The 26,855-nt window shown below is 39.3% G+C and overlaps 2 protein-coding genes across 8 annotated transcripts in view; one reads left to right on the top strand and one right to left on the bottom strand.

Moving 5' to 3' along the window:
• The window catches only part of ADCY7 (adenylate cyclase 7), a 60,341-nt gene extending 49,293 nt beyond the window's left edge, over positions 1-11,048 (top strand). For all 6 annotated transcript variants that reach the window (XM_014255495.2, XM_014255494.2, XM_088062458.1 and 3 more), the window contains 10 exons: positions 1,009-1,071; positions 1,709-1,747; positions 3,110-3,267; positions 4,408-4,489; positions 5,052-5,207; positions 5,883-6,029; positions 6,469-6,576; positions 7,342-7,456; positions 7,982-8,106; positions 8,248-11,048. In XM_014255495.2, the coding sequence (XP_014110970.1) occupies positions 1,009-1,071; positions 1,709-1,747; positions 3,110-3,267; positions 4,408-4,489; positions 5,052-5,207; positions 5,883-6,029; positions 6,469-6,576; positions 7,342-7,456; positions 7,982-8,106; positions 8,248-8,394 (1,140 nt within the window). In that variant the 3' untranslated portion in view covers positions 8,395-11,048. The remainder of the gene's footprint in view (positions 1-1,008; positions 1,072-1,708; positions 1,748-3,109; positions 3,268-4,407; positions 4,490-5,051; positions 5,208-5,882; positions 6,030-6,468; positions 6,577-7,341; positions 7,457-7,981; positions 8,107-8,247) is intronic.
• BRD7 (bromodomain containing 7) lies at positions 384-25,085 on the bottom strand. 2 transcript variants are annotated; one of them, XM_088062460.1, is made up of 18 exons: positions 24,954-25,085; positions 24,423-24,631; positions 23,891-24,020; positions 23,448-23,505; positions 22,184-22,328; positions 20,923-21,033; positions 20,406-20,590; positions 19,496-19,619; positions 18,833-18,908; positions 18,178-18,285; positions 17,420-17,552; positions 16,552-16,663; positions 16,082-16,138; positions 15,153-15,264; positions 14,888-15,031; positions 13,688-13,831; positions 12,648-12,757; positions 384-655 (listed from the first exon to the last, which is right to left on the bottom strand). In XM_088062460.1, exons 1-17 carry the CDS (start codon positions 25,000-25,002, stop codon positions 12,693-12,695), a joined length of 1,962 nt encoding a protein of 653 aa, XP_087918586.1. In that variant the 5' UTR covers positions 25,003-25,085; the 3' UTR covers positions 384-655; positions 12,648-12,692. The 2 variants fall into 2 exon arrangements, with proteins under 2 accessions (XP_087918586.1, XP_087918585.1); XM_088062459.1 differs by lacking the exon at positions 384-655 and having other exon boundaries at positions 11,512-12,757.
• Positions 25,086-26,855: the final 1,770 nt, after the last annotated feature.

Here is a 26,855-nt window from a genome sequence, read left to right as displayed (position 1 = left end):
TGCACAGGGATAGTGCATGATGGCAATTAAAAGCATTAAGAATAAAAGCTCCTAGTTTGTGGAATGGAAAGTACACGTGATAGACTTCAGATCTACAAACCTTTCTGGTTTTCAAGATGGCACTTATAACGACTGGATTGTGACCCTCATCACTAAGATGTTTTCCTTTTTTAATGTGGCTTTAAATGTTTGGCCGTGGCAGGCAGCACTTTAAGCAGCTCACTGTAGTGTTTGCACTCACTGGCAGTAATGTGGATGAAGGAGGGAAGAATACAGCTTGGCTCTCTTTTAAAAGCAAAGGCATTGAGGATGGGTACTGCTGGAGTAAGGTGGAAATGGTGTCTGTCTTTTACATTTAGTTTGAATATTATGTTGCACCCGGGGTATGTACATTTGAATGACCGTGCTGTGTTTTTTATTTAAACAAGCTCTGTGTGTTAACAGTTCCACCTGACTGATAGTTAACTACTAAAACTGATGTCCTCCTGATCCCATGTGTTTGTTTGCCTTGCCATTCTTCTGATTCCATGGGGAGTTCATTCTGAAAGCAATACTGCAGAAAATGCTTAATTTTCTTTTGTAGCGTGTTTTTTCTGCTGGCTTAGGTCCTTGAATTGACTCACAGTGGTGTCATGTGAACATCACTGGAGACAGCCTGAAAGAAAATAGGAACAGCAGCTGTGAAACTGGGGGCTGAGACAAAACCACATGTTGTGCCAGATAGCTGCTAAATTAACATAGCCATAATGTAAAACTTTCCCCCAATTAGAAAATAAGTAATTTTAACCTTCTTGCAGCTTGTGTGTGCATATATGTTTAATAGAACTTCATAAAATGCCATTGTATTTCAACATTTATTCAATAGCACTGAAAAGACAACCAGATCAGCACTCTTTGTAAAATATATGGAGAAAAAAATCAGTGATTACCTGCTAATAAGTTTATATGGTGGTTTTATTGATGTGTTTTGGTTTGTGTTTTTTTTTTCCTCCCCTCCAATAAATCAAGACTACTGAAAAGAACAAACCTGCCAATTTTACTGGACCAAATGAACTGTGCACTACCACCTATGTGAGTAGAGTACCCTCTTAATTTCTTGGATTAAAATGAAATGAGTCTTGGATGGTGGGTACAAGGATTATGAAAGCCCAACTCCTATCATATAGATGGATGGCAACATTTTTATATTTTTTCTTTTTATTTATAAATGTAGGGTGGGGTTTTTTTTAAAATTGTTGAACATGAAGACTTGCTCATGACACAAGGCAGTTTTAAGGGATATTTTGTATTTTTACATACAGCTTTCTTGTGCATCCTTTAGGAATTTTCAGAAGTCTGGAGTATTTATGTATAAAACTGAAGTTTTGGCTTAGTTTGTTCTCTCAGCATATTTGAAAGGTGTTCTCCAGCATTTTTGTAAGGGTAAATTCAGCACATATTAGTGACACAAAAGCATTAATTCTGGGGGTTTTACTTTTTATGTCTTTAATGCTAAAGTAGTGTTCTATTTGGAGTTCATCCAAATGTTTGGGATGCTCCTTTGTCACCTGGCCAGCCCTTTAGATGATAGGCATACTTTTGAATTATGTGCAACATGTTGTGTGAGAAGCCTTTCATTCAGGAGCTTATGACAAATAATAAGTTACATATATGAAATGCACATTGTACTCACCTGGTAATTTTTTGTTCTTGCATGTTTGTAAATCAGACTTTTGAAAACACAACTCATTCCTGCGTAGAGGAAACTGTAAGTAATGAATGCATTGTTCTTAAGCCTGATCTTTGAATGTCTTGTATATTACTGACAAATGGCAGGATCTGTTGCTGTATGGAAGGCAGCTTTTTAAGGTATCTGACAGCAGAAAAATTCTTCATGAAATCAAAATTATTCAGCTGCTGTTGTGCTGACTAAAGTATGGCTTTGCAGTTTTTAGAAATTTCAGACTTAGAAGTAGGTCTAAAACTTTAAGGAAAAAAACAGCAGAACAGGGTAATGATAATGTTTGAGTCTGAAAGATGACAGCTGTACTTGCAAGTGTCCCAGTAAAGTGTGTTTACAGAGTGAAAGGGCTTAAGGGGCAGACAGACCTCTGTTGGTGTTCTTTACATAGTAGCTCCTTTTTCAGAGGTTTGGCTTGAGTTGTACCTTTTGGAGGTAGACTCAATGTCTTTAGGATGACAGAGTTGGTATAATGTGTTACATACGGGCTCTTAATAGGAGTTACCTCATAAATTGTTCTGGTTTCATTCACTTCAGCAGAAATGTTAATTACTTAGCAAAAAATCTCTCAGTTCTGTGGTAAGCTTATGTTATTACAGGTGGGAAAACTGCTTTGTGTATTAAGAGAAGGAATTCTTGAGCAGAAGCTGAAGTAATTTTGGAGCTGCTTGTGGACTAAAGTGTGCCAGCTGAGCACGTTCCACCCGTGCCCATGGCTGCAGGCAGCAATCCTGTCTGCACCACACACTTGGTTTGGTGCTGCCAGCTGCAGGCTGACCTTGGACACCATGCCTGAGCTGGCATTCCCCTGGAAAATGCTCAGTAATTCCATAAAGGGGGGGATAGTGGCCATAGCTTCATAGTGCTTATTAGCATCAAAGTTCTCCTGAAGGAGCTGTGTCAAGGCTGGGTAGTGGTCATGGTCTCCATGTGTTACTGGTGTGGCAGGTGGGAATGGGTATCTGCTTCAGCTTACAATGGGAAAACATGGTCAAAATAGGATTAGAGCACTGGACTTGCTGCTTCAGAGCTGGTTCACTGGACTGTGAACCTATTTTAGATTGGTCTGGAACTTTAAATAAATAATTGGTTAAATTTAATAAACTTCAGGAGATAAATTCTCAACACTTCAATTTTTATCTAGCATTGCTTACTTATGTTTCTTTTCTTGTTTAAATGTTTTTGTTTACCCATAACAAATTAAAAAGTAAACTAAAATCAATATTAAGTTCATCCTTTTAGTGTCATTAAAAATAAAGCTTTAAGTGATTGTTATTTCTTCGTTTTAAATTGCAGTGACCGTGAACTCAGAGCATTTACTGTGGTTTGAACATCTCTTAGACATAAGTTCTGAATAATGCAAAGGCTCTTTATGTTCCTCTTTTGCAGTATTATGCTTACTGCTGTATATTGGGGTTCATTGCTTGCTCAGTATTTCTTCAAATGAGCTTCGAACTCAAAGTTCTCCTCCTGTCCATTGCTGTGACTGTCTACCTCATCATTTTTAATACCCTTCAGCACAAAGACATCTATGGCAACAGTACCAGGTGCACTGTAAAGTTTCTCATCCTTTAATGTTTCATTTAAAGAGGTGTTAGATTTTACTGGAATATTGATATATCAAAATCACCTAAGCCAGACACTGCAAACCTTTCTGTAAAGGTAGCAACATGGAAATCCTATTAGACCATGTCACCTTTATTTTTTTTTTCTTTTTAAACCAAGTATATGTTCTCTGAAAGAATTCTATAATGTGGCTTCTGTGATCCCTAGAAACCTTGGATTACATTAACGACTAGAGAGCAGAATATTAATGTCACAGTAAGGTTGATCTTATGAAGAAAAGCCTTGCTAAAAGTCTGAGGCTCAAGCTGTGTTTCTGAGACCTTGGTAGTCAATAGGATGGCGAACTCTTCATGTACTAACCTAAGTGCAGGTATATTGAAATGTAACAGCAATTTACCTGCTCTAATTGCACAAACTGCAAATACTGAAGAGAAATCACATGCAAAGGCCTTACTGTCAGCTTTTAAGTCTTTCTCAGATTCCTCAGCATAGTCTCATAGCTGAAAATTACAATAAATTTGTTTTGCAAGGGCTATAACCTGTCAGCACACCTTAAAAAAGTTTGAGTGAACTTAATAATTCATATGATGAGAATTTAATTTGCATTTGTAAAAAGTAATAGATGTGGTAAGGCTCATCTTACTATGAAATATGAGTGGTGATTCAGATACAGATATGATTTAACTGCTGTCTTTGTCGTAGGAAATCAGATTTTTAATTTGTTATTGTCTTTCCATCCACAAATAAGAAAGTTTATTTTCCTCCCTCAAGGTTTTGTTGTGTTTTTGTGGGGTGGGAGCTGAAACTCAGTCAGGTGGAACTTAAGATGGCTCCATTAAGATAAATCCATGTTTACTTGAGCATCTCACTACAGCAGCTACTGAGCAAGGTTTCAACACCCAGTGTGTCCTGATGTGAAATGCATCATTCCAGGTGTTGGACTGGCTTGTTGTTAGGACAGGACCTGTCCCCAGGCTGCCACCAGCACAAATGCAGTGACACTGTGGTGCAAGTCTGGACAGACACCCTCCTCCTCCCCACCTTGCCTCCCACCCCAACCCTCCATCGTGCAGATTTTCTTAAAGCATACAGATGACTTTGTATTGCTTTCTTATTTTCAGGTTTTTCATCAAAGAGCCAAGGATAATGACTAATTTATATTTGGTTCTGTTTTACATAACCCTAGTTTTACTTGCAAAACAGGTATGTATTTAAAATGCAATCCTGTAGTTCCTTTACTTGCAGCAAGTTGCTTTAAATAAAATGCAAGTGTTGTTCCTTGAAATTTTGCTCTAAATTAGTATATTTTTAAATCTTTTTTTAATATGCTGGTCTTGCATATAATGTACTTGTAATTCATTTTTGGTAATGAAAAAATCTTTACTGTGAAAGGATGGGAACATTTTTGTAGCTTTCAACAGTGTTTGCATCACAGATGTCAGAACTTCCTGGTTCTTACAGTTTTGATCTATCTGTATTTATATATCAGTATTAATTCTAAATCAACATAGCAATTTAAGATAAAAACAATCATATCACTAAAGTGTCATTTTGGTAAATACATCTGATGGTAACAAATGACATTTGGTCCTAGTGGCTGCTTCATATTTTTCTGACCTTTGCTCTCAAAGCACATTTTTCATAACTATATAGACCCAAAAGGCCTTGAAGAAACTATTGCTACTGCACTTCTTGAGAAAATCACCCAATATTTTCCAGTGAATTATTTTATGGATTTAATTTATCATATTTGAACTCTTTGCAGATTGATTATTACTGTCGACTGGATTGTCTGTGGAAGAATAAGTTTAAAAAAGAACATGAACAATTTGAAACTATGGAGAATGTTAATAGGCTTTTGCTGGAAAATGTACTGCCAGCACACGTTGCTGCATATTTCATTGGAGAAAAACGAAATGAGGTGTGTTGAGTCTCTCCTATGTGAAAGACAGCAAATTAGATATCTGTGCTATATATTACACATGATGTGAAAAAGAACACAGACTGTAAACTTGTGCAGTATTTGCCTCTTGTTTGTATTCCAAGACCTTTGTAAACATAAGAACCTGTTAACCAGATGGCTTCAAAAAAATGAAAATTTTACTGTCAGTCCCTGAAATCTGTTCTCAGAATTAGTAGTTCAGCTTCAGGACACAGTTTAAGTTTGGCACAATATTTAAGTTTTAAATATTTAAATGAGATTTACTGCTTTCCAAAGACTGTATTTTACCAGAGAGGATAGGTCATAGTTTTTAGGGAAATTCATTGAGGAGCAGTTAGCATCTCCCTGAGAGTTCATTGATAATGATTTTTTTTTAAAAAAAAAATCTCATTTTACCAGCATGTCATCAGAGAGAACAATGCTGTATCTCAGAAGAGTGACAATGTCCAAGTAGATGCAAATTTTTAAGATATCTTTAGGAATCTCAGCTTTTCCTTAGGCAAATCCACTTCATTAGTGTTTCTGATAGAATAAGCGATGTGGTTTACTTCATAGGAAAGCTGTAATTTGATTACTGGTTACAAACAATTGAGTGTGAGTACCTGTAGGGGAGTGTGGCTGCTGACAATGTGTGGGTTTATTGCTTTCCTTTAGGACTGGTACCATCAATCCTACGACTGTGTCTGTGTCATGTTTGCATCAGTACCAGATTTTAAGGTGTTTTACACTGAATGTGATGTCAATAAAGAAGGCTTGGAATGCTTGAGGCTGTTAAATGAAATCATTGCTGATTTTGATGAGGTAATTAAACTTCTGTCAAAAATGCACTGGATTACATATTTACTGCAAAATAAACATTTCACTAGATCTGTGAGCATTAGAGGGCAAAAAAACATTTTTATGCTGTACTGATATTCTGACTTCAGTCTTGCAGTCTTGAAAGATATTTTCCCATCTGGTTGGGATTTTCAAGTATATCACGTAATCCATGAGAAGTATGGTTTGAAAGTCCTGAATTTAAGGGCTTTATTTCAGTACTTCAGTGCTTTCATTTCTCTTGTGAGTGGGTAGAGCAAAACTGTGAAACTAATCCTCAGTATTTTATCTAATCTTCATGTGAGTGATAGTATTGCTAGAGATGTTTAATGCTTATGGTAGACAGTATAAGATTTCTTGTTAAATACTACACTGAAATATGGTATTAAAGTCTCAAGTTTTTGCTTTTTTTCCATTCAAACAGCTCTTGTTAAAACCTAAATTTAGTGGTGTTGAAAAAATAAAAACAATTGGAAGCACATACATGGCAGCAGCTGGCCTCAGTGTTACACCAGGCCAGGAGAACAACCAGGTATGTTGGCTCTGAATCTGCCTTCGGTATTCTGTGGGTGCATAGGTGTGTTCAAAGCAACAAAATGTAACATGATACGAAAAAGTAAATCATGAAGGGTGACTTCCTGAAATGTAGAAAAAGATGACAAAATTGTATTTTCTCCTGCTGAATTCAGTGTTTATCTCCTAATTCCACTTTATTTCCAAATTAAGGTATTCAGTGTGTAATCCCAGCATACTTTTTACATCTTTAATCTTTGATTCCAGTAGTTTAACATTCTTAGATGAATAACAGAAGGGCTCTAATAATAGGGGAGTCAAAGAATGGGAGCCAAAATAAAAGCCATCTCAGACCTGGACAGGAGGCTATTTGTGATACCGGAGAACTGGCACAGAAAGAGAATCCTCAAGTGCCACATTTGGTCTGAAACTGTCACCCAGAAGAATTAACACCAATTTCTCTGGCTCATTTTTAGTATAGCAGGTTTGTGTATGACATAAAGATGCATATAATAATATATCCAAAATACATAAAATTAAAACTGAAACCCTAAAGGAAAGACATTAATTTGTGATAGAATTTAATCATACCACGCTTGTTGCCTCATAGCCATCCCAGCTGAATTTAATGGAGTTTTGAAATTCTGCAGTTCTGCAGTTACAAGGATGAGTGGTCTCATCCTTATAAACACTCCAGTCACTTCTAGTACTGCTTTGGAATAGCAGCCTGACACAGCCTTTTGTGTTGTCATTTGATCATTAATACGTGTCATGACTTGCACAGGACAGGGAAAGGCAGCACGCTCACATTGGGATTATGGTGGAGTATGGGATTGCCCTGATGAGTAAACTGGATGGCATCAACCGACATTCCTTTAACAATTTCCGCCTACGTGTTGGTAAGTTCTGTTGTGGGGAACGTGCACAGCTCAGACAAGTAAGAAATGAGGCAGGATGATGTAGGTCCATGTGCTGAATAGCCAAAGGCAGTATTGTCTGGTCAGCTTTTCAGACAGGCCGAGCTCCTCCATGGATGAGCTTTTTCTCATCACTGGAGGGAGCAGCAGCAAGAGTGCAGCTGGATGACTTTGGAGGAAATGAAAGCTACAGATAAGTGAAGTACCCTGTTAGTGACTGTTGGCTAAAGATAGTATTGTCATTACAATGCTCATCTCTATATATTAAAAGTAGAAGAGGAAGAATTTTGCTTTGTGCCCTAGACTTCCTATTTTACAATGAGCAAGTCACTTCACATCTCCTGAGCATCAGTATGAGTATTTCTAGAACAGTACTAATACTGATTGCTAGAAAGGTGTTGCAGAGCTAGGTTTTGGGATGTTATTTTCCCCTGAAGCTACAGCTAACAATGAAGCTGAAAGTCCCATCCCTTTCTACCTCAGTAATGATACCTCGTGTTTCTGCAGGGATCAATCATGGCCCAGTGATCGCTGGCGTGATTGGTGCCCGGAAGCCTCAGTATGACATTTGGGGCAACACTGTGAATGTTGCCAGCCGAATGGAGAGCACAGGGGAACTTGGCAAGATCCAGGTAAACCTATGAGCCTTACAATGTCCAAGGCATTGTTTCTAATTGGTTGTGGAATTTTAATGTGAATAATCATTAAAAAAAAAAAATAATGTGAATAATCAGAAGAATTTCACAAGAGTTTCTAATTCTTTTCACACAAAGGTCACAGAAGAAACAAGCAAAATACTACAGGAGCTGGGATACTCATGTGAATGTAGGGGACTCATTAATGTCAAAGGCAAGGGAGAACTGAGGACTTACTTTGTTTGCACTGAGACAGCCAAATTCCAGGGCATGGGACTGAACTGAGGCTACAATGAAGTTAATCAGAATAGACTTGGATCTGCCTCCCTTCTGTGAAGACTTAGAATTTCCCTCCTTATGTGAAGGACTTTATTCTAAAAACATGTATATACTGTTCCTATCTCTTCTACATCTCAAGAGAATTTTTTTTTTTTAATAAAGAAGAATTCTGAGAAGTTTCTGGAAGATACACAACCGTCAGTCTGAAAAAGACTACTTTTTCCTGAAGTAATTTGAAGATCTATCTAGAATTGCCATGAAGCATTTTCAGCTAGTCACTTTCCTTACCTGCACTGGCATTCTTAACAGCTCCGGTGACAATAGGAGTGGATGCACTGTAGAACTCATTCCCATGTTAAACATTCCATTTCCTGCGTGACACACACCTGCTTACAGTATTGTGTTTGTCCTGACACATGCAGTGATACTGAGGGCACTGCTCTCCTGCTTTTAATGCTGAACAGACTTCACAGCAGAAGACAGCTGAATAATGGGAAGAGGAATGCAAGGAAACTCAAGTGTATCACATGATAACTGTGCTCAGCTCTTTTAGAAAAAAACCTGAATTGCACAGCATGGGGTCACTTCACCACCCTCACTTCCTCCACAGCAGTACCTTGTGTTATGCAGATGTTTTCATGACCAAGAGCTGTTCAGAAATAACTTTCATCTAGTTCAGCATGTTTACATTGTATTACATGTTCTCCTTTGTATTTCTCTGTAATTAGTATCTGCATGTGCATTTTGTTCTGTCATGGTAAGTTTTAAATTTTTTACTTTAAATTTCAAAAAGTACAACTGCTGGTGAGGAGCACAGGGGCCAGGCTCTGACAGCAGCTGCTGTTGCTGATCCCAGCAGGAATTCTGATTCTCTCTGTGCTCTTGAGGGCACTTAGGGAAGAAAGAATAATCTGTTCTGAATTGCTGGGTAGGTGAAGAACAGAATTACTAATAAAGTGTTAGAAACAGTAGCAGATACTGTATAAACAGAACTGTATCTGTGGTGGGGTTTGGTTTTGGTTTTTTTTCCTGTTCTTATTTCTACAATTTGTCTAGCCCCTGGCTGTTTCTATGCCTTTCAAAGGCAATGCAGTTTTTTTCATAAACTGGTTTTGAAGGTTACAAAAGGACATATGGAAAAAATGTATTCATAATGGAAATGTTTCAGCAAAGCCCCAATACTGGAAGTATGAGTAGAGCATTCATAAGATCATTGTGGACATGGTGTAAATTAGTTTAGTTTGTAAGGTTTTTAAGCTGTTAGTGGCCTTTGCCAATTTCTACATTGGCGTTTTTTACTTACTGCAGTCTCTTAATCTGTTTGCTGCTGGTGGTGACAGTAGTTTGTAAGGCTAACATCTTGTGCATGCTTATGTCTGTTACTATGGATGGATTCCCCCTTTTCCCTGTAAACCATGTTAAGGCTAGACAGCAGAGTCATTAGTGAGTACAACACTTGGTTTTGGTTGATCCTTACTCCTCCACAAACAGAATTTCCTAATGCTTCTGGGTTTAGCACCAACCCATCCTGGACAAGTGTTTAAGCAATCCTGTGCATCACTGCCACTTTCTAATTACTGTGTAATTTCTTTAGAAGTGGACGTGACTATGTTTCAAGACAGGAACAAACCTAAATATTGTCCAACTGTGGATTAAAAATCGTGCTTGTAGTCTTTTGTCAATTTTCTAGATGAAATCTATGTGTGTAGTAGGTCTCCAACAGAAAGCAGCATGTAAGAAAACCTGAATTTGAGGTTGTCTAGTTCACACATGGGCTCTGCTGAAGAAGGAAGTGACATACTCACTGTTGTGTTAGTGCACGTCAGTGTTGTAGCTGAATAAACCTTCAAACAGCTTTTGCTACTCTTGTATGTTGTGTATTTGTAATTACAGGTGCTCAGCAAGCATTTGTTTTGAGATATTTATTGTTTTACAGGACCATGCATGTGTCAAAGGCTACGTTCAGCAGTCTTTGATGTCATGTTAAGTAAAGTGACCATTTGTCTCATGAATCTATTTTGAAAAGTGCATTATGCCTATAAATAGAGCTGGCTCTGAAGTGCTCCTGTTCACAGAACTAGCAGACTGTAGATGTAAGTTATCCATGAAAGAACATTTGCTGTCTGTAACAGCATTTTGAAATGCTTTTGTTTACATGATGTTGCCTGCCAGGCTGGTATCTTTGGGTGTAACATCAACTCAACCTCATTTGCAGAAGTGGCAGGAAGAGCTGCAGCTTCCAGAGGGGAAGGAGTTGGGTTTGATTGCAGGTTTAAAAAGAATGCTCACTTGGTGTGCTGTGCACAGCCTTCTTGGGGCAGTTAGAAACTGTGTGTAATGAAAAATAGGGTGACTAATTTCTCACCAGATCTGGAACTGTGTAATGTGAGAGTTATATTCAACCACAGAAAAAGTTCAATTTAACAAGCAACTGTATTGAAGTAATTGTTTTCAGCAGTTCTTCTGAGAGTGAACTGTGAAACTTAACGTTGAGGAAACAATCTTGTTGGAAAAATCTTCCTTGCAGCATTATTTTTTTTTCTTAAATGGAAAAAATGGCACTGTATCTAATTTGAAGAGCTAATAACATTTGGAACTAGGAATCTGTTTTAAAGAACAAACTTTTGTTTTTACTATGAAATAAAAATTCTTGAAACATGTCTGGTTTTGCAGTTATTTTGATGGAGATACCCATGAAAAGGAGTCATTTTTTTATAGCGCTGCAGAATTAATGGGACTTTTTTTACTCACAAATTAAACTCGATATTTATCTTTTTAAAAAATGTTGCCAGTAGAAAATGTTGAGAGTGACATCCACGTGTTCAACAGCTGATGAGAAATGTCAATATTTCTGTCACTGGTAGCCACCTCCTGCATCATCTAAAAGGTGAGTGATGGGCAGTGAGATGCTATGGAAGGAGCCACTAAGGATTTGGCTGGTACATTTGCCCTGAATCTTGTCTTTTTCCTGTAGCAGGAAAATAAATGATTTATATATTAATGGAAAAATTAATTTCTCCCCTGATGTAATAATTCAGCTGCTATTACCTAGAACTGAAAAAGTTCCAGTGGTGTCCATTAACTCTTCTGGGACAATTGAAACTACTGGAGAAAAACCCAGGCTGACAGTTAATTTTGCAATATATTTTACTAATTGTGAAAGTTTAAGAACAAATCTTTCTGCAGCATTTTTTTTAGAGAGGAAGGAAGCAAGGATGATGTCAGCCATAAGACTGAGGGGAGAGGGTGGAATTCACAATGCTGTTTGGCCTGTAAGGTTGGTTCAGTTCCCTGCCCCTGCACACATCAGATGGTTGGAACCCTGCAGCTCATTCCTCTTGACTCCAGGGTTATACTGGAACCACGGATTAAAGAAAAACAACATTCAAAAACAATTAAGGGTGCCTGTGGTAGCAGCCATGTGCAGCACTGTGTGATGGTGTCAGAGTACGTGGGGAGCACAACAAAAGCTGACTTGGGTGCGCCACTGGCTGCAGCCGTACCCCTGCAGTGCCTGTTCGGTGAACAGGGAACTGTCTTTTAACGTGAGAAGGATTCAAAACATGCTCCTTTCTGATAAACAAGCCTAGCATCATTATCCACACAGTGCCTGCTAATACCTCTCTGTAATGTGAAGAACTGTCTGCCTGAGTGTCTCAGAGACACATCCATTGAGTACTTTTACTTGCTGACAGTAGGTGGGTTTGTTAGTCTCACTGGGTTTGTTAGTCTGAGCTTGCCCTCCAGTTTTAGGATACTGAAGTACACAGCAAGGTTTTTCTAAGAGGAGATTCATCCACCTTCAAAAAGTCTCACAAAGCTGAGCTTTTGTTAATTCATCACGCTGCATAAGTTTTTATATAAAAAGTTTATTTCTCTTCCTTCTGTCCATGAGAGTTGCACAGTAACTTTAAAAAGGGGAAGTTGCATGTTCAGACACTAATGATGTTTGCACTAACCAGACTCAGAGATAAGTCTATACAATGCTTCTAGAAACTTTTGGTTGAGTCCCCGCACCATACATAGGCACATTTTCATTATGCTTTGACTTTTCCAGACACTTGGTAATTTAGGAGAACTTAAATGCAGCAGAGGAGTTTAAAAATAACAGACAATGCAAAAAGAATAATTTAGTGCATTTACGTAGGAAAAGTAACTAATACAAACCCTTCAAAAGCCATCAGTTCCAAAATTTAATAAACAAAAGTAGTTTAACACACAATATACACGCATGGTGAATGCACCTGAAGGATGTTTACCTGGTTCTTTAAAAGAATCAAACAGCTGTAAGCTGAACAGAATCTTCAGCCTGTAACTGCACCACACTCGTTTTCAGGGACAGTGATGGTCTTTTTAGGCTCTTCAAAGTCTGAAAGTTTACAACAGATAGCAGGTCATTGACCACAGACTGCTCAAGTGAAGGCATGTATATACAGCAGAGCATGCCTCAGGTCATTTGATATTCATACAGATAGCCCCATGTTAGCTGTTTATTCTGCAACAGTCCCAGAAAATCCTGTATTTCAGTTGGTTCTGTTAGAAAGCCTCTGTGTAATGTTATGGAAAAGGCTCACAATTTCTTGAGCAGTTTCCTTAAAAAGAGGAATGAGTTCCTGAATTAATCTTGCTCTTTCAGTTAAAATGTTATTTAATAAAAACTTTCATAAACCACAGACTGAGTAAATTTGTTGTGTGAATTACGTTTTGTGAGAGGAAATTCTTCCTGCCCTACCCTAACTCTGGGTACTCTTTTGCTGTTCATGTTCTAAATGGGGGAGAAGAAGGTCTGGTACTGAGACTCCACTGACCAGACTCTAATACAGCAAAAACAGCCACTACTTTTGGCTGGATGAGGTGAGTTCTATGCAGGCTGTCAGCTTCCAAAGCAGGACAGCTGGCCAAACTAAGCAAAAGGAGTGCACAGCCAAAAGCCTGGAGAAGAAGCAATCACGACATTCTCATTTTAGCAAGTGAGGAATTTTAACTCCTCTCTTGCAATTTCACGCAAAATGGAAAAATTAAAATGGAATGAATTACTGAGCTTTAAAATCTGGCAGTGCTGTAAGATGGATTGTAAAGTAACCACATAGCTGAACCAAAGTTCCATACACACAAAAGATTCATTTTGGACTGAGACCAAAGGCAGCAACTTTCCATTTGAAACAGAAATTAAAAAGGAGAGAAGAAATGAAAATTTGAACCACACTACTGCAAGTTCTACCATAAGCCAGTCTAAGGATTTGCAGATGTGGTTTTGTTCCAGCTGAACAGATGCTACAAGACATTTTTGTATACTCACCCTCTGTCAAATCTACCCAGCTGTCTTCTGTCTCAGGTAGAGGAACTGAGATTCCCATTGCTTTCCGGATTCCATAGGTACTGACAATGTCACCTGGAGTCACTTGCTGGGCAAGTTCTTTCAGGTTATTGGTTACTCTCTCCGCTGGAAAAGATAAGAGGATGTGTTTATATGCTATATATAGACACCAAATTGCTGAATCACCCTGCAAACAGTTTAATTATTCAGTACAAAGGGAACGGTGTTAAATAATGTTTCTAAACCAGAAGGGCTGTGTTGTGCTGTGTGCAGCCATGCAGGACATCCTGGGAACCAAGAGGTGTTTAAGAAGAACAGGAGGAATCAAACAGCTGCTGCCCAAGGCTTACTGCCATCAGGAAACACCAGAAGTTAAAGAGCAAGTTAATGAAACTTGGGCCACAGTCACAGCAGCTGGGAGAGGGCTGGTGGCACCCACACAGCACTGGTGTTAGTAATAGCTGGATTCTGGCATTCAGCACAAAGCTTTGGATATAAAGAGACTGTTCTTGTTGCTACAAATGTGGTTTTCCCTCAAGAAGGAAGCTCTAAGTAGTGAAACTTAAAAAAGATAGTATTAGATCTGGTTTAGACTTGGTGTGATACCAGCTTGGTCATATTTCTTCATCACATCAATGTGGTTTAGTTTAGACCATGAATAGCGTTGCACAAGTCAGTTTAACTTGCCGAACAGGTACTCTGCACACAGTCGTATCTTAGAGGGCTGCCATTAACACAAGGTGTGTAGTTGATCTGTGAGACAAGCAGGTTTGCTCAAGTAACTAAAGAATGTATTACTGGTATTAGTTAGTGTAACTCAACAGACTGATAGCCAGATCCATCTTGGACAAAGGCTGGCCTTCCAATAAGAACTTGGTAATACTTAAGCAACCTCTGTTCAAAGACACTGCAAAACTCATGGAGTTATTGTTATTTGGCTATTGTCTGACCCATGGCATACAGAAGCTTCAATCAGTTCTAGGGACATTTAGGAATAAACAGGAAATACTTGTAAATACTATTCAGGATTTTCATCTGGCTTTATATCCAAAGAAGTTTAAATTAATCCTCTAGGCCTAACAGGGCACTATAACCCTTGGGTTTTTTGTTTTTTTTTCTTAGAGTTGATACAAGCTGGGGCCTCATCAATTCTTCAAGAATGATCAGAAAAAATGTATTTACCCAAGTGCATTTCTCTGTAAGATGGACCCAGAAGACAAATCATATTGGGGGGTGGTTTTGTACTCAGCCGTTCATTTTGAGCATCCTGGAGCTCTCTGAGCAGCTTTGTTGTTTCATCAAGTTTCCTCTGAAAGATTTCAGCCTCTGTTTAGAGAGAAAGAAAGTCCTGACTAGTAAGATATAAGTAAAGTCTACTTACTTACTTTATGATATAAAATATTGTAAGGGACTGAGAAACTATCAAAACTATGACTGCCAGACTCACCCTCAGACTCAAACTCTTCTATAGGCATGCCAAAGTTTGTAACTGCTTTTAAAGCTGTAAGTCTGTCACTATTAGCAGTGTCCAACCTGGCAGCAATATCAATTTCCATAATCTGAAAAAAAAAAATATCAGCAAGTAATAATTTAGATAATACTTAGCCTTGAAACAACAAAATTGTCTGGGGAACACAGAACACAAAGGTAAGGTTAGTCTACTCTACAAAAATAAGTGAACATACAGAGGGAAAGCTGAAAAGACACCCTGTAAAACTGTTCTACAGTTACTGTTCACTATTCTATTTCATAGGCAATAGAAAATGACATCTGCCAAAACCACTTGGGGATATGCACAAATGATGTAGTAACTCAATACCAGCATCCCAATTAAAAAACAGTTCAGAAATTCCTTCAGCTCAACTAAAGGAGATTTTATTGAAGATCTGAGGCTAAAATTTAAAAGGAATCTGGGCACTGGCTGCAGATGAAGAGATGCTTCAGGAAAGCAGCCCTGGCCCTGGAACTGCTTTCTCGAATTCAGCAAAGTTTGGGTGGAATGATTTGAGATCTATCATGTTTTGCCTACAGAGGCACAAAGTGAGAACTTCTCAAAGATTGCTATACATCATGTGGCATCTTACATTTGCATTACAAATTCACCTTAAACGAAATTGAGATAGAAACAAAGCTATAGTTCCAAACAATCACAAACAAAAATACATTTTCTTCCAGATCTCTTAACATATAGTTAAGACTTAATGTTTTGGAGAACCTTACTCTCCTCATGCCTACAAAGGGACACACCATTTCATATGACTTACAGCTTGTCAAAGTCACAATGTTGTTGTACAGGACTGAAAGTTTTAGGCCATTTTCTATCTGTGAGCTTGGAAAGGTTGGTTGGAGAAGTTAATTAATATAGAAAAATTTTACCTTTATATCTTTTATGGCATCACTTCTTTCCTGTGGGCCTTCAGCCTCTTCCAATGGCTGAATAAAGAAAGGATTTTTAAAGAAGGCATTAAAACTACTCTTTTAAATTCAAAGTAAAATCTAACAAGATGCAGTATTTTTAAAGGGAGGTAAGTATGTCAATGCCTGTCAATGGTCATCTCATTTTTAAACAACTGCTTATTGCTTATAGGAGTTAGTGATAATGGGAATGGGATAATGGACAAAGAATGCGTAATTATATCTCTATGTACAATATGTTAATATTCACTAACTAACAATACAATAATTCCTTCTGAGAAAATCCTGCCACTGGAGGCAAAGATCAGTCTTTACTTTCCAGTTCTATCAATTAAAAGGAAGCCCATCAATAGGATCAGCATCATCTTTCTCTTGCTTTAGAGCTTGTGTGCTAAAACCAAAAACCAGATAGTACACAAATCCACTCTTACCACTTCTAGTTCTCTGAGAGCTCTAGAATGTCCTCCTTTAGTTAGAACATCAAGCAAACTATCAGCCATTAAGAGAGGATAATCCTGGGATTTCATAAAATAATCTTGAATACTGAAAGAATAAAGATAGTTAAGGTAATTACTTTCCTATCAAACATTTAATGTAAAAAAGTTACACAAGGTCAAACCAGAGTGTACAGCACAGAAAACACAAAAAGTAGCACAGGATCAAAATGGATTGCTTTAGTTTAATCATGCCTGCATCGTGTAGCTGAGGAATCCATTCTGAATAGGACACTGGAAAACTTGAAAAAGTGCTGTTTCTCAGGCAGCTGCATTGAGATGAATGCAAACTTGCCCAGGCCCTTCACGTTTACACTGTAATAAAGTATTCTTTCCTTTCCCAAAAATTTATATCACTGTGCTTGCTCCTTGTGAAATTCTCATTAACAAAAAAGAGCTTTGAAATTTTTATAATCAAGAATAATAAAGCAACAGAATTATTTTTACAAAGCTGGATCTCGTTCAAGGCATTAATCAATGTGAAAAAAACCCAGTTTACATAAACATTTGTACAACTTGGTATTTTTGTGGCTTTGAACATGAGTCCTTCAGTTATAAATACATCTAAGTTTAGGCAGCGTGCTCCTAGGAATCAGTAGCATCAAAATTCTTCCATCTTGGCTAATTTCACCTTAGAGGCAGGTTCTTCTGCTGAAGTATTTGTTTCTTACACAAACAAACCCCTGTGAGCTACAAAGACAGTGGGACCATCACTCCACAGCAAAGCCAGCCCATACTGCACAGAGTTGCATGTAACTGCTTCTGTCCATGGGAGCTGCACTGTGCATCCTGCTTGCTGGATTACCTGGAAGATCCTTGATTAGAGTCTTCCCCATATGTTGAGTAAATTAAGTCAGAATCTTCTTTGCTTATGTTGGCAAACGTCGAGTCATATGTTGGTGCATAGGAACTGAAGGGTCCGTAATTCAAGTATGTCACTAATGAATAAAAATAGTATTAATTATTACCCTGCTTTGCATGCATCAGATAGGAATGAGAAAGGGCTGTAAAACAATCCCCAAGAAACTTTAAAGGAATGTATTTCTTAAGGTGGAAACAAGCCTTCACAGAACACCATCTGTTCACAATCTAACAACTTTTACTAAGATCTAAATCAAATGCATTTGTATTTGCAAATATGTCATTAACACCACTTTGTGCCTAAGCACAACATGAACAGCCTGATGCTGGAAAAAGGTTCTCAAGCTCCCCCTTGCTCTTTTAAAGCTACCAAAAGCCTTTATCTAGTAGTTTCTCTTCTCATGAAGATATGTAGATAAAAAATAAGTATCTTGCTCATTTTGTATGTGTAACTTAAGCTGGACTCTGTGATGCGCTGTTTAATTGTAAAATAGATTTTACAGACAATCATAGAATGGTTTGGGTTGGAAGGGACCTTAAAGATCATCTAGTTCCAACTCCCCTGCCACGGGCAGGGACACATAATAATGTGCTTTATCTTCGGAAATCCATAGTTCCAAATTTGTGTGCTAGTAACAAGATCAACACACTTTGTTTATACAAGAAGGAGGATCTGTATTTTTTAAAAAAATCAGCACTTACCTGGAGTAACCTTGTTTCTTTTATCTTCTTTGAACCCCTGTAATGTATTAACTCCTGACTGAAGCCTTCCTGCTGTCATTCCCAGCTTTACAGGGCAGTAACCTGGTTCTGCAATAGGACATATCAAAATACAGAAACAGAGAAGGCATAGGAAGATGATGAAACTCATTTAATACTCACAGCTAAAAACTCAAAATAAACAGGACATGTCTCTCAAAGTGGGCTTTCCTATCCCAATGCTTCATACCACTGATCTGGGACCAACAGAGTTCCCAGTTCCAAAACATCTGTGACCTTCTGGGTCAGCAGACACTGCACTCTGTACATGGACAAGAAACAAGAGTATCCTGGGAAATTCTCCAGCAGCAAAAGTTTTTTTTTTCTAGCAGCAAAAGCGTTCTTTTGCAGCTTCCACAAACAGCTGACACAAACCAGAGAAGCAACAGCACTGAGGGCTCCCACCAACTGCTCCTAACAACAGCCACAGCTGAGGTCCATCTACATGATCCCTCAGTTGCAGCTTTTCTAAGCCAGATCTTTATCAGACTGGAAAGCGGCATTCAGTTCTTGGCCAGGATTTGCTCATGTGTCCCTGAAACGATGCAGAGGGCCAGGTATGTGGAAGTGGCTTGTTACCTGAACCATGCCAACTTACCTCCTGCAGTGAGGTCTACTGGATTAAGAAGGCCCAGAGTCGTTGTACCATCTGGTTTTCGTCTTTCAAATTCACACTGAAATAAGATCAGACTATTTTAATTTACTGGTCCTTAAACTAATGAAAACATTTAATGAAACTGTCCTATCTGCAGGAATAAGAAAGGAAATCAGTTACTCAGAAGCGAGTGCTGCTCTAAATTTTAACTTTCACTGGATAATTTTATTATTGGTATAGGCACAAAGAATTAAGATATTATGATAAATATTGTTTCTGCAGAGGCCAAGAGACAAAAAATGCAGAAAATGAAACAGGCATAGTATTACCAAACTGAGTTCCTTCTCCTGTAACATTAATAACCCTGGATCAGGTATGTGTCTCAGAACTATGAGAATTTTGCAGGTCAGGTTTATTTTCTTGAGCTTTCTACTATTCATTCTTTTCCATTACTTTATTGAAAATTTTAGCTCAACTTGCTCTGCTGATGAAATTCAACATACATTCAAATAGCAATTTTTTTTAACCTTATGCTGTTACATAGATGATCAATGGTGTAAAATGGTGTAAGCAGCAGTAAAAGCAGATGTGAGGTTTCAACTGGTGTAAGAGGCCAAGGAAACCTGGTTTACAGAAAAGTGAAAGGAGCTATTCCCCAGTGCTTACCTGGCTGTTTGCAAGGCGCCGGGTTAACTTGCCTCCTGACTCCCTAACAATCCGATCAATCTGCTCTTGTTCCCTTTCCAAGCTACTGCTCCGTAATTTGTCTTCAAGCAGGTCTTTATCCTTCCTGTGAATATACCCACACAACTTAGGGACTAGCTGGAACACCAACTGGCTAAATAACACAACAGGATACTGTGACAATATTGTTTTAGCCAACTCTGCCCCTGGTTTTGTAGACAGAACTAACAAAAAAAGTGCTGTTCCATATGACTGTATTTAAGACAGCTGGGGAAAGCCGGTGACAAAGGTTTACATCAGCAGAAGCTACATTAGTAACTGTAAAGATCTCTGTAAAGAACTCCCACAAAACTAAGACACTCTTGGTATATTAGATACTCTTAATTTTAGTATCCAGTATTGATCTACCTAAATATTTACCATCTTCATATCTGGTATTTCTACATAGCGATTTCAGATAAAAGCTATTTCAGAAAGTACACTTTCTATAGCTAGGCAGCTGCCTGCTTCAAATACAAATACTATGTAAACAAACAAAAAGTAATTTAAATTGGCTATGTAGCGTTTTGTTACCAAAATGTTTAAAAGCATGTGTTTGCAAGCTTTCTCCAAAACTGTGCAAGTTCCGTGACACAGGCACCAAAACAGAAAATAATTGAAGGAATGGAGCTGACTAGCAGTACAAAGTTACCTACATGCAAGAATTATTGTATCATAAATGGTTCTACACTTATTTGGTTTTAATACATGAGGATGCTTTATGGAAGTGTCAATCCCTTGAGATGAAAATGTCTAAGCAGTACCAGAAAGAGAAAATCCACTGGACCCTAAGTCATCTTGTTTCTGTTGCATTTAAAAAGTGTATCCTATAATGACTCAGATAATACTTCACTTTTTGTGCTCTTTGCTAGGTGTTTTGAATGCTTTGGTGTCACCATCCATAGGTTCTCCTCTGTCTTTCCCAGGACCATTTTCCTCTTCCCCAGTTTGCTGCAGTTCTGTCTTGTCCTTCTGCTTCCTTGTCTTCTGCAGGTCAGCCATGAATTCTATACTTTGTTTCAGGCTCTGAATTCTCTCCTAAATAACATTAAAATCCTTTTATTTGCTGCTTCAATGAATCTTTTTGTAACCTACCCATAGAGACTAATTTTATTTCAGTTCTTTCTTTCTTACACTAGCAAACATAAACAGAGTCTAGAAGGTGAAATACTAAATGCAACTATTTCTACAATGACTGCTCTGGCAGCAGTACTAAAACAATGGACTATTCATATTCCAATATACAATCATTTGACAAATACCAAGCAAGGTTTTATTAATTTTCAAGAGATCCCTCTTAAAGGGAATAAAAAGGGATCAAACAAAGAAGCAGTATACTTTTTAGTATTTTGATTGGTGTTTTTTGTTACCTGGCTAAGTATCTTCATCCCTGAGTGCAGCAGTTTTTTTGCAGCTTTGTAGTAAATGGTGTCTGGTTTGTTGTAAATCATTGCATTATTACACATCAGTTTGAAGTTATCCTGTTCAAACATTAATAATTTTGGAATGAAAGTTAATTTTACAGAGCACTATACTGATATTCTTGTTGCAAATGTGATGTCTTGAGCTTTAGGGAAAAAGCTTAGAAGAATACTTTTAATGAATGAATTTAAGAAATCTATTCAAAATGTAAACAGGTATAAGTATGTAACATTGTTTTAAGACTTGAATCTATCAACCTAACAAACATCCTTAAAGTATTCTATGTTCAGTATTGTTTGTAGTTTTTAAAGTTTTAAGGGAAGCCCTTTTAGCTACAACTACCCACCTCCTGACCAATCAGCAGTCATTAAAACAAACTGAAGCAACATAACAATGACAAAGAAAAGCTTCAATTCAAAGTTAAATTATTACAAATAATATCCCAAAGGTTTAGTTACAATGAAGAAATGCACACTTGTTTGAAATTCAAGTGAGCGAGAAACTGCACTTCTATACTCACTGCAGCCTCTACAGGTGCATTTTATCACATTCTCATCTATATACAACGTTAAAATTAAAAACTAACCAGAAACAGCTGTTACAACAGGGAGTAGTTTTGGAGATCTAAAGAAGAATGTGCAAGAAAATAGAACCAATGCTATTAACTAACATCTGCCTAATTGTTGATTACACACAAATTACACCTCTCAGCTCCTCATCTGGCCCAGTAAAGAATTAGAGTCTAACAAAGAAAACAAAACAAAAGTAGGTCCCACATCTCTTAAAAGCTTTAGGAGGCTTTCAAAACAGGCCCCTGGATCCATTAGGCACACTACGTTAGCACCAGGACAAGTGGTTGCTGCCAAAAGGACCAAGCTCACAGTGCCTTCACTCCATGTCCATGACTAGAATAGCCCGGAAAAAGTAGTATCTCTAAAACAACAGGCTGAAGGACAAGCTGACCGTTCCCATGCAATCCTGCACAAAACCTGAAACCATCTGCATCTCTTAGAGGTGTACATTTACAAAGCAGAATTGTTTTCTCTTTTATGTCAGAACTTACTTGCTCACAAAAATTCAACAAGAAACATTTCTTGAGGCACAAGTACTGGTTCTTTTTGGCATATTTCTATTCCCATAAAATACTAGCCCTCAAGTCAATTGAGAATAATACATCTTTGTAGACAAAAACAAAATTCAAAGCATTACCTTTAATTCTTCTATGGACTGGTACCCATTGTTCTTGATCTTCTCTTTCATGGTACTAAAATCCATTGGGTTTTTAATGATCATGGAATAGCCAGGGGCAATAAAGTCAGTCACAGGAAATGAAAAGAAAGAACTTGGATCCTTTCTGTTAAGAAATGAAAGATAGTTTTTTATGTTTCAACTTATAACAAAGAACATACTGAGTTTGCAATTAAATAGAAAGGAAATAACTAAGCTGAAAAGAAATCAGAACTATAAAGAGAGAAATAGTTTGTGTCAGCATAATTTTTCCCTTTCAAGGTTGAAAACATCACATATGCAAACCTATATACCACAGAAGTACTACAAATGTACTTCAGAAATTATTTCTATATTTTGACAACCACCTGTGCTCCCAAGAAGATGAAAAAATGCAAATTTTTTTTTAAGGTTTTAGATTTTAACAAAGGCATCTTATACCATATTAGAATTAATTAAAAAAATAAAAGAAATACATATCATAAGAATATTCTTGTCATTCATTGCTCACTCAGAAACTATCACAAGGGAAGAAATAGAATTCAAAGTAAAAAGTGCGGTTTTTTGTATGTACAGAAAGGGAGTCAAAACTAACACAAGTATTTTTGAATAGTTTAAGTTTCTTGAAACTGACACCACACCTAGGTCTTGAAAACTTCCAAAGTTTCAAGCTCAGTCTGATGAGATAGCTAAAGGGAAAGATCTTTCATCAACTCTTGTACAAGATGCAGATACTCTTAAAGTCAAGAAAGATTATCTTAAATGAGAGAGTACTTGAAAGAACTGCAGTCTTGATTGTTTTAACCAAAAGACATTTGGTTAGTAGAACAGTAAGAGAACATGGTTGAAAGTTTTCAAGTGTATATATCCTTTTTATAGTAAATTATGGTAAAATGGGAGAATTCAAGGTAAAAGAAACTTCAGCAAGTTAATTATAATCACTTGTGCCTTCCTTTCAAAAGGTTCCCCTAAAGCAAGAATCACATTATTTGTAAAATTTTCCTGGTTTTCAAAGCTTTTTAAAACTACTATGAACTTGAAACTGGAGGTGTTCACAAGAAGCCTAAGCTGAAAAGAAGTTCTAAGTACAGTTCCTTAAACTAGCACTTAAATCCTAAAAATAGCACTCTTAGCAATATATATAGCCTTTAGCAATAATATTTTCACTCAGCTTTGTGTGTGCCCCTTCCCTTACTGGATGTTATTTTAACTTCACAGCTGTGCAACCCTGTAGCACAGACATTACCTTTGCAGCTGTCTCATGAGTTGATTCAGAGCTTCCTGAAGTGGTGTCTGCTCCACCTCTAGACCAAAAACAAGGTAGGGGGGAGAAAGGGTGTGAGGTAGAAGTGACTGCATAAGGTATGAAACTTCCAAGATATTAGAAATCAACTAAACAAAACTGATGCACTTTCAGCATAAAGAAAATAATACAATGGCAAACCCCACAATACCTACAAGGGATCTACTTTTCTCATTGCCCTTACTTGACATTTTGCTCACTTTGAGAGAAATACCAGACACCACTCTGCAAAAGAAGTGCACAGCAACCTAATTCCAAACTTTTGTACCAGATGGAGTAAAACACTAAGATGACACAAAATGCCAAGTACCTTGCTACAAAGAACAATAAAACATGAGTCAACAGAAAAACATGAATTAGCAAAATAAATTTCTTTTTCCCCCTACCCTCCTGCTTTGATAAAGTGTTCGTCAGTGGTTTCTCTGGTGACAATTCCATTCTGACGGGGGTCTGACATTTCATTTCCTGTTCTCCCTCACTGTCTCCATGGTCTCGATCTCGTTTCCTTTTATCCTCCTGGAAAGATTGTTATGGAAATGTAAGAGCACCTGCAAACCCTATATTATTACCGCACATAATGCTCTCTAGGTTTTTCAAAACAAATTCACAAAGTTTAAAAAGTAATACTTTGTAATCATTTAAAAATTATGTATCCTTTATGTACTGTCTCCATCTGCTGGACACTGAAATAATTCAGTCATACAATGCAGTGTACCACTGAATTAGTGTTTTAGAAAATGTGACAGCTATCTGGTGTGTATCCTTTAAAAATGAGACAGGAGGCTTCACACACCGAGTCTGAATGTATTCCAGTTTAAGGATACAAGTTGCAGTCATATCTGCTGACCGTTTGATGTGAAACCTAGACAAAGTCAAAACATTTTTTTTGCTAAAATGAAGTAGCATATATACACATACCTTAATTTTTCTCTTTCTTTTCTCCTTTTCTTCGCCAGGAACTTGTTTTTCTCCTTTCTTTCTCTTTTTCCTTTTTCTGTCCTTGTGTTTTTCATGTTCAGATTTGTCTTCGTAGAGACTAGAATCAAGTCCTGCATTTCCAGTGGAGAGCTCAGCAACTTCATTTCCTCCAACTTTCAGCACCAGCTTCAGTGGCTTTTCTACATATTCTTAAACCAGCAGAGAAACAAGCTGTGTGAGTACCAAATAAAACACACTCCCGTCCTCAATAACCCCGCGCCATTTCCTTATTTCGAGTCCCTGCAGCTGCTTCTCCCCCTGCAGAGCCGAGCCCGCCGCCCACCTCCCGCGGCCGGGCCCACCGGCGGAGCGAGGGCCCCGCTCCCCCCAGCCTCAGCCCGGCGCGTTCGAACCGCCCCGGCGCTGGGCCCGGCGGGGCGGGGCGGGCGCCGTCGGGGGCTCGGGGGGCCCTCGTCCGCTTCGGGCCGCGCTGCCCGGCGGCCTCTGCCCGCCCCCCTCGTAGGGACCCACCCTCGTAGGGATGTTTGTCCGACTTGTGCTTCTTGTGCTTCTTCCCCATTGCCCCGGCCCGCCCGGGAGAGGCCGCGCTGCTGAGGCGGCGCCCGGCCCGGCCCCAGCGGCCCGGCTGCAGGCGCTGGCGGCCGGCAGCGCCCCCTAGCGCGCTGGAGGTCTCGCGCAGGCGCAGTGGTGGGCGGAGGTATGGCCGGGCAGCGGCTGTGTGGGGAGCCGCGATCCTTGAACTTCAATCCCCGAGCCTCGATCCCTAAGCCGCGATCCCTGGGCCGCCATCCCCGATCCCCGAGCCGCGATCCGCTCCGCGCCTGAAAGAGGCGAGCTCGGGACATTTTCCCCTGTGAGCAGCCCCCTCTGCTCCCCGGCCAGTGTCGCCTCTCCAGAACCCTCACGGCATCCTACTGAATCCTAGAATGTTCAAGGCTGGAAGAGAACTTTAAAATCATCAAGTCCTGCTGTCAAGTCAGCACTACCACCGCAACCCCTAAACCACAACACCGACCCAGACCCACGCACCTCTTCAACACCTCTAGGGATGATGTCTCCACCACCTCCCTGGGCAGCCTGTTCCAGTGCCAGGCCACCCGAGTAGTGAATTGTTTTTTCTAATACCTAATCTGAATCTCGCCTGTCCTGCGCCTGCCCGCAGCCTCCCACGCCCTCTCCCCTCACGGAGCCGCCAGCAGCTCCTCGCTGGTCTCCCGGCGGTGGCCCTTACTCCCGGCCTGAGGCGGGCTGTGCCCGCATCTCTGCCCCTCTTATTCCACCCTTGGGAACCCGGGGCAATGCAGCGTTTCAGAGACTAAGCCGGGATTCACGGGGGCACAGAACCATTGAGGCTGGAAAAGAGCTCTGCGGCCATCGAGTCGCACCTGTCACCGATCCTTGCCGTGTCAACCAGACCCTGCCACCGAGTGCCACATCCGATCTGTCCTTAAACACCCTCAGGGGCGGTGGCTCCCCCGCCCGAGTACTCACCCTGAGTCCTGCAGTGTTCACAGAACCCGGTGCCACAGAATGTCCCCTGCCATGACCGTGTGTGCCGGGGGCCGAAGGTGACAGCAGCAGGAGGGGTGCCGTGGCAGCCCGTCCTGACGGAAGAGTTTACTCTGCACTTTACTGGATGCCAAGAGGCCTGCGAGGTTTGGCGGCTTCTTGCCTGGGATGTAGCTACGACCTGGCTGCTGCTGGCCGGGCACATCAGGCAAGAACTCCAGCTCACCACAGACCCTCAATCCAGGACAAAGGCTTGCTGTTCCTGGATTTGAGAACCTGTGCCTAAATCTGTACCAGTGAGAAGAGCAGAGGATGTATCTACCCGAGGAGCAGTTGGCAGAGGCATGTGTAGTCCGTACCCACCCAAGGGACATGTCTGTCCTGGGCCATCCCTGGCAAACAGCAGTGATGGTTGTGCCTGTCCTGCTCAGGTTGGGACAGGCTCAGCCTTGCTGATTGAGTGCCTAAATTTGCTCACTACTTTTGAAAGCAAATACTTTATGATCAGGTTAAAACTCTAAGGAAAATATATCTATTGTCCATTATGGGTCATAAATAACTTAGAAATTCTGACCCCTAGAAATTTTAGAAGTTGCCCATTTGCCTTGCCTGGGAGTGCTCCCAAAGCAAGTGGCTGGTTTTCAAAATTAAATGCAACTCTGATTGTAGTCTTTCAAAGTTCATAGTGTATTTGTTGCTATTGCTTAAGCTGCAGTCATTGCTGTTTCAACAGCACTGTATAGGTATTATTTTCTGCCAAGGCCTCTTCAATAATGCATCTTGAAATTTCACTTCTCTGAAGTTTGGAGTGCAAAAATAAACTATTTCTATTTCAAAAGAGAAGTTTTAATTTATTCCCACACAATATTCCTGTAAGTATTCCTCAAGTTTGTTGAATCATAT

The sequence above is a fragment of the Pseudopodoces humilis genome, chromosome 14 (genome assembly GCF_049639895.1).
Source record: "Pseudopodoces humilis isolate 2021_Gansu_Grassland_sample_001 chromosome 14, ASM4963989v1, whole genome shotgun sequence".
Lineage (NCBI taxonomy): Eukaryota > Metazoa > Chordata > Aves > Passeriformes > Paridae > Pseudopodoces > Pseudopodoces humilis.
The sequence above is the reverse complement of the archived record's forward strand: the minus strand, read 5'-3'. Positions and strand labels throughout refer to the sequence as shown.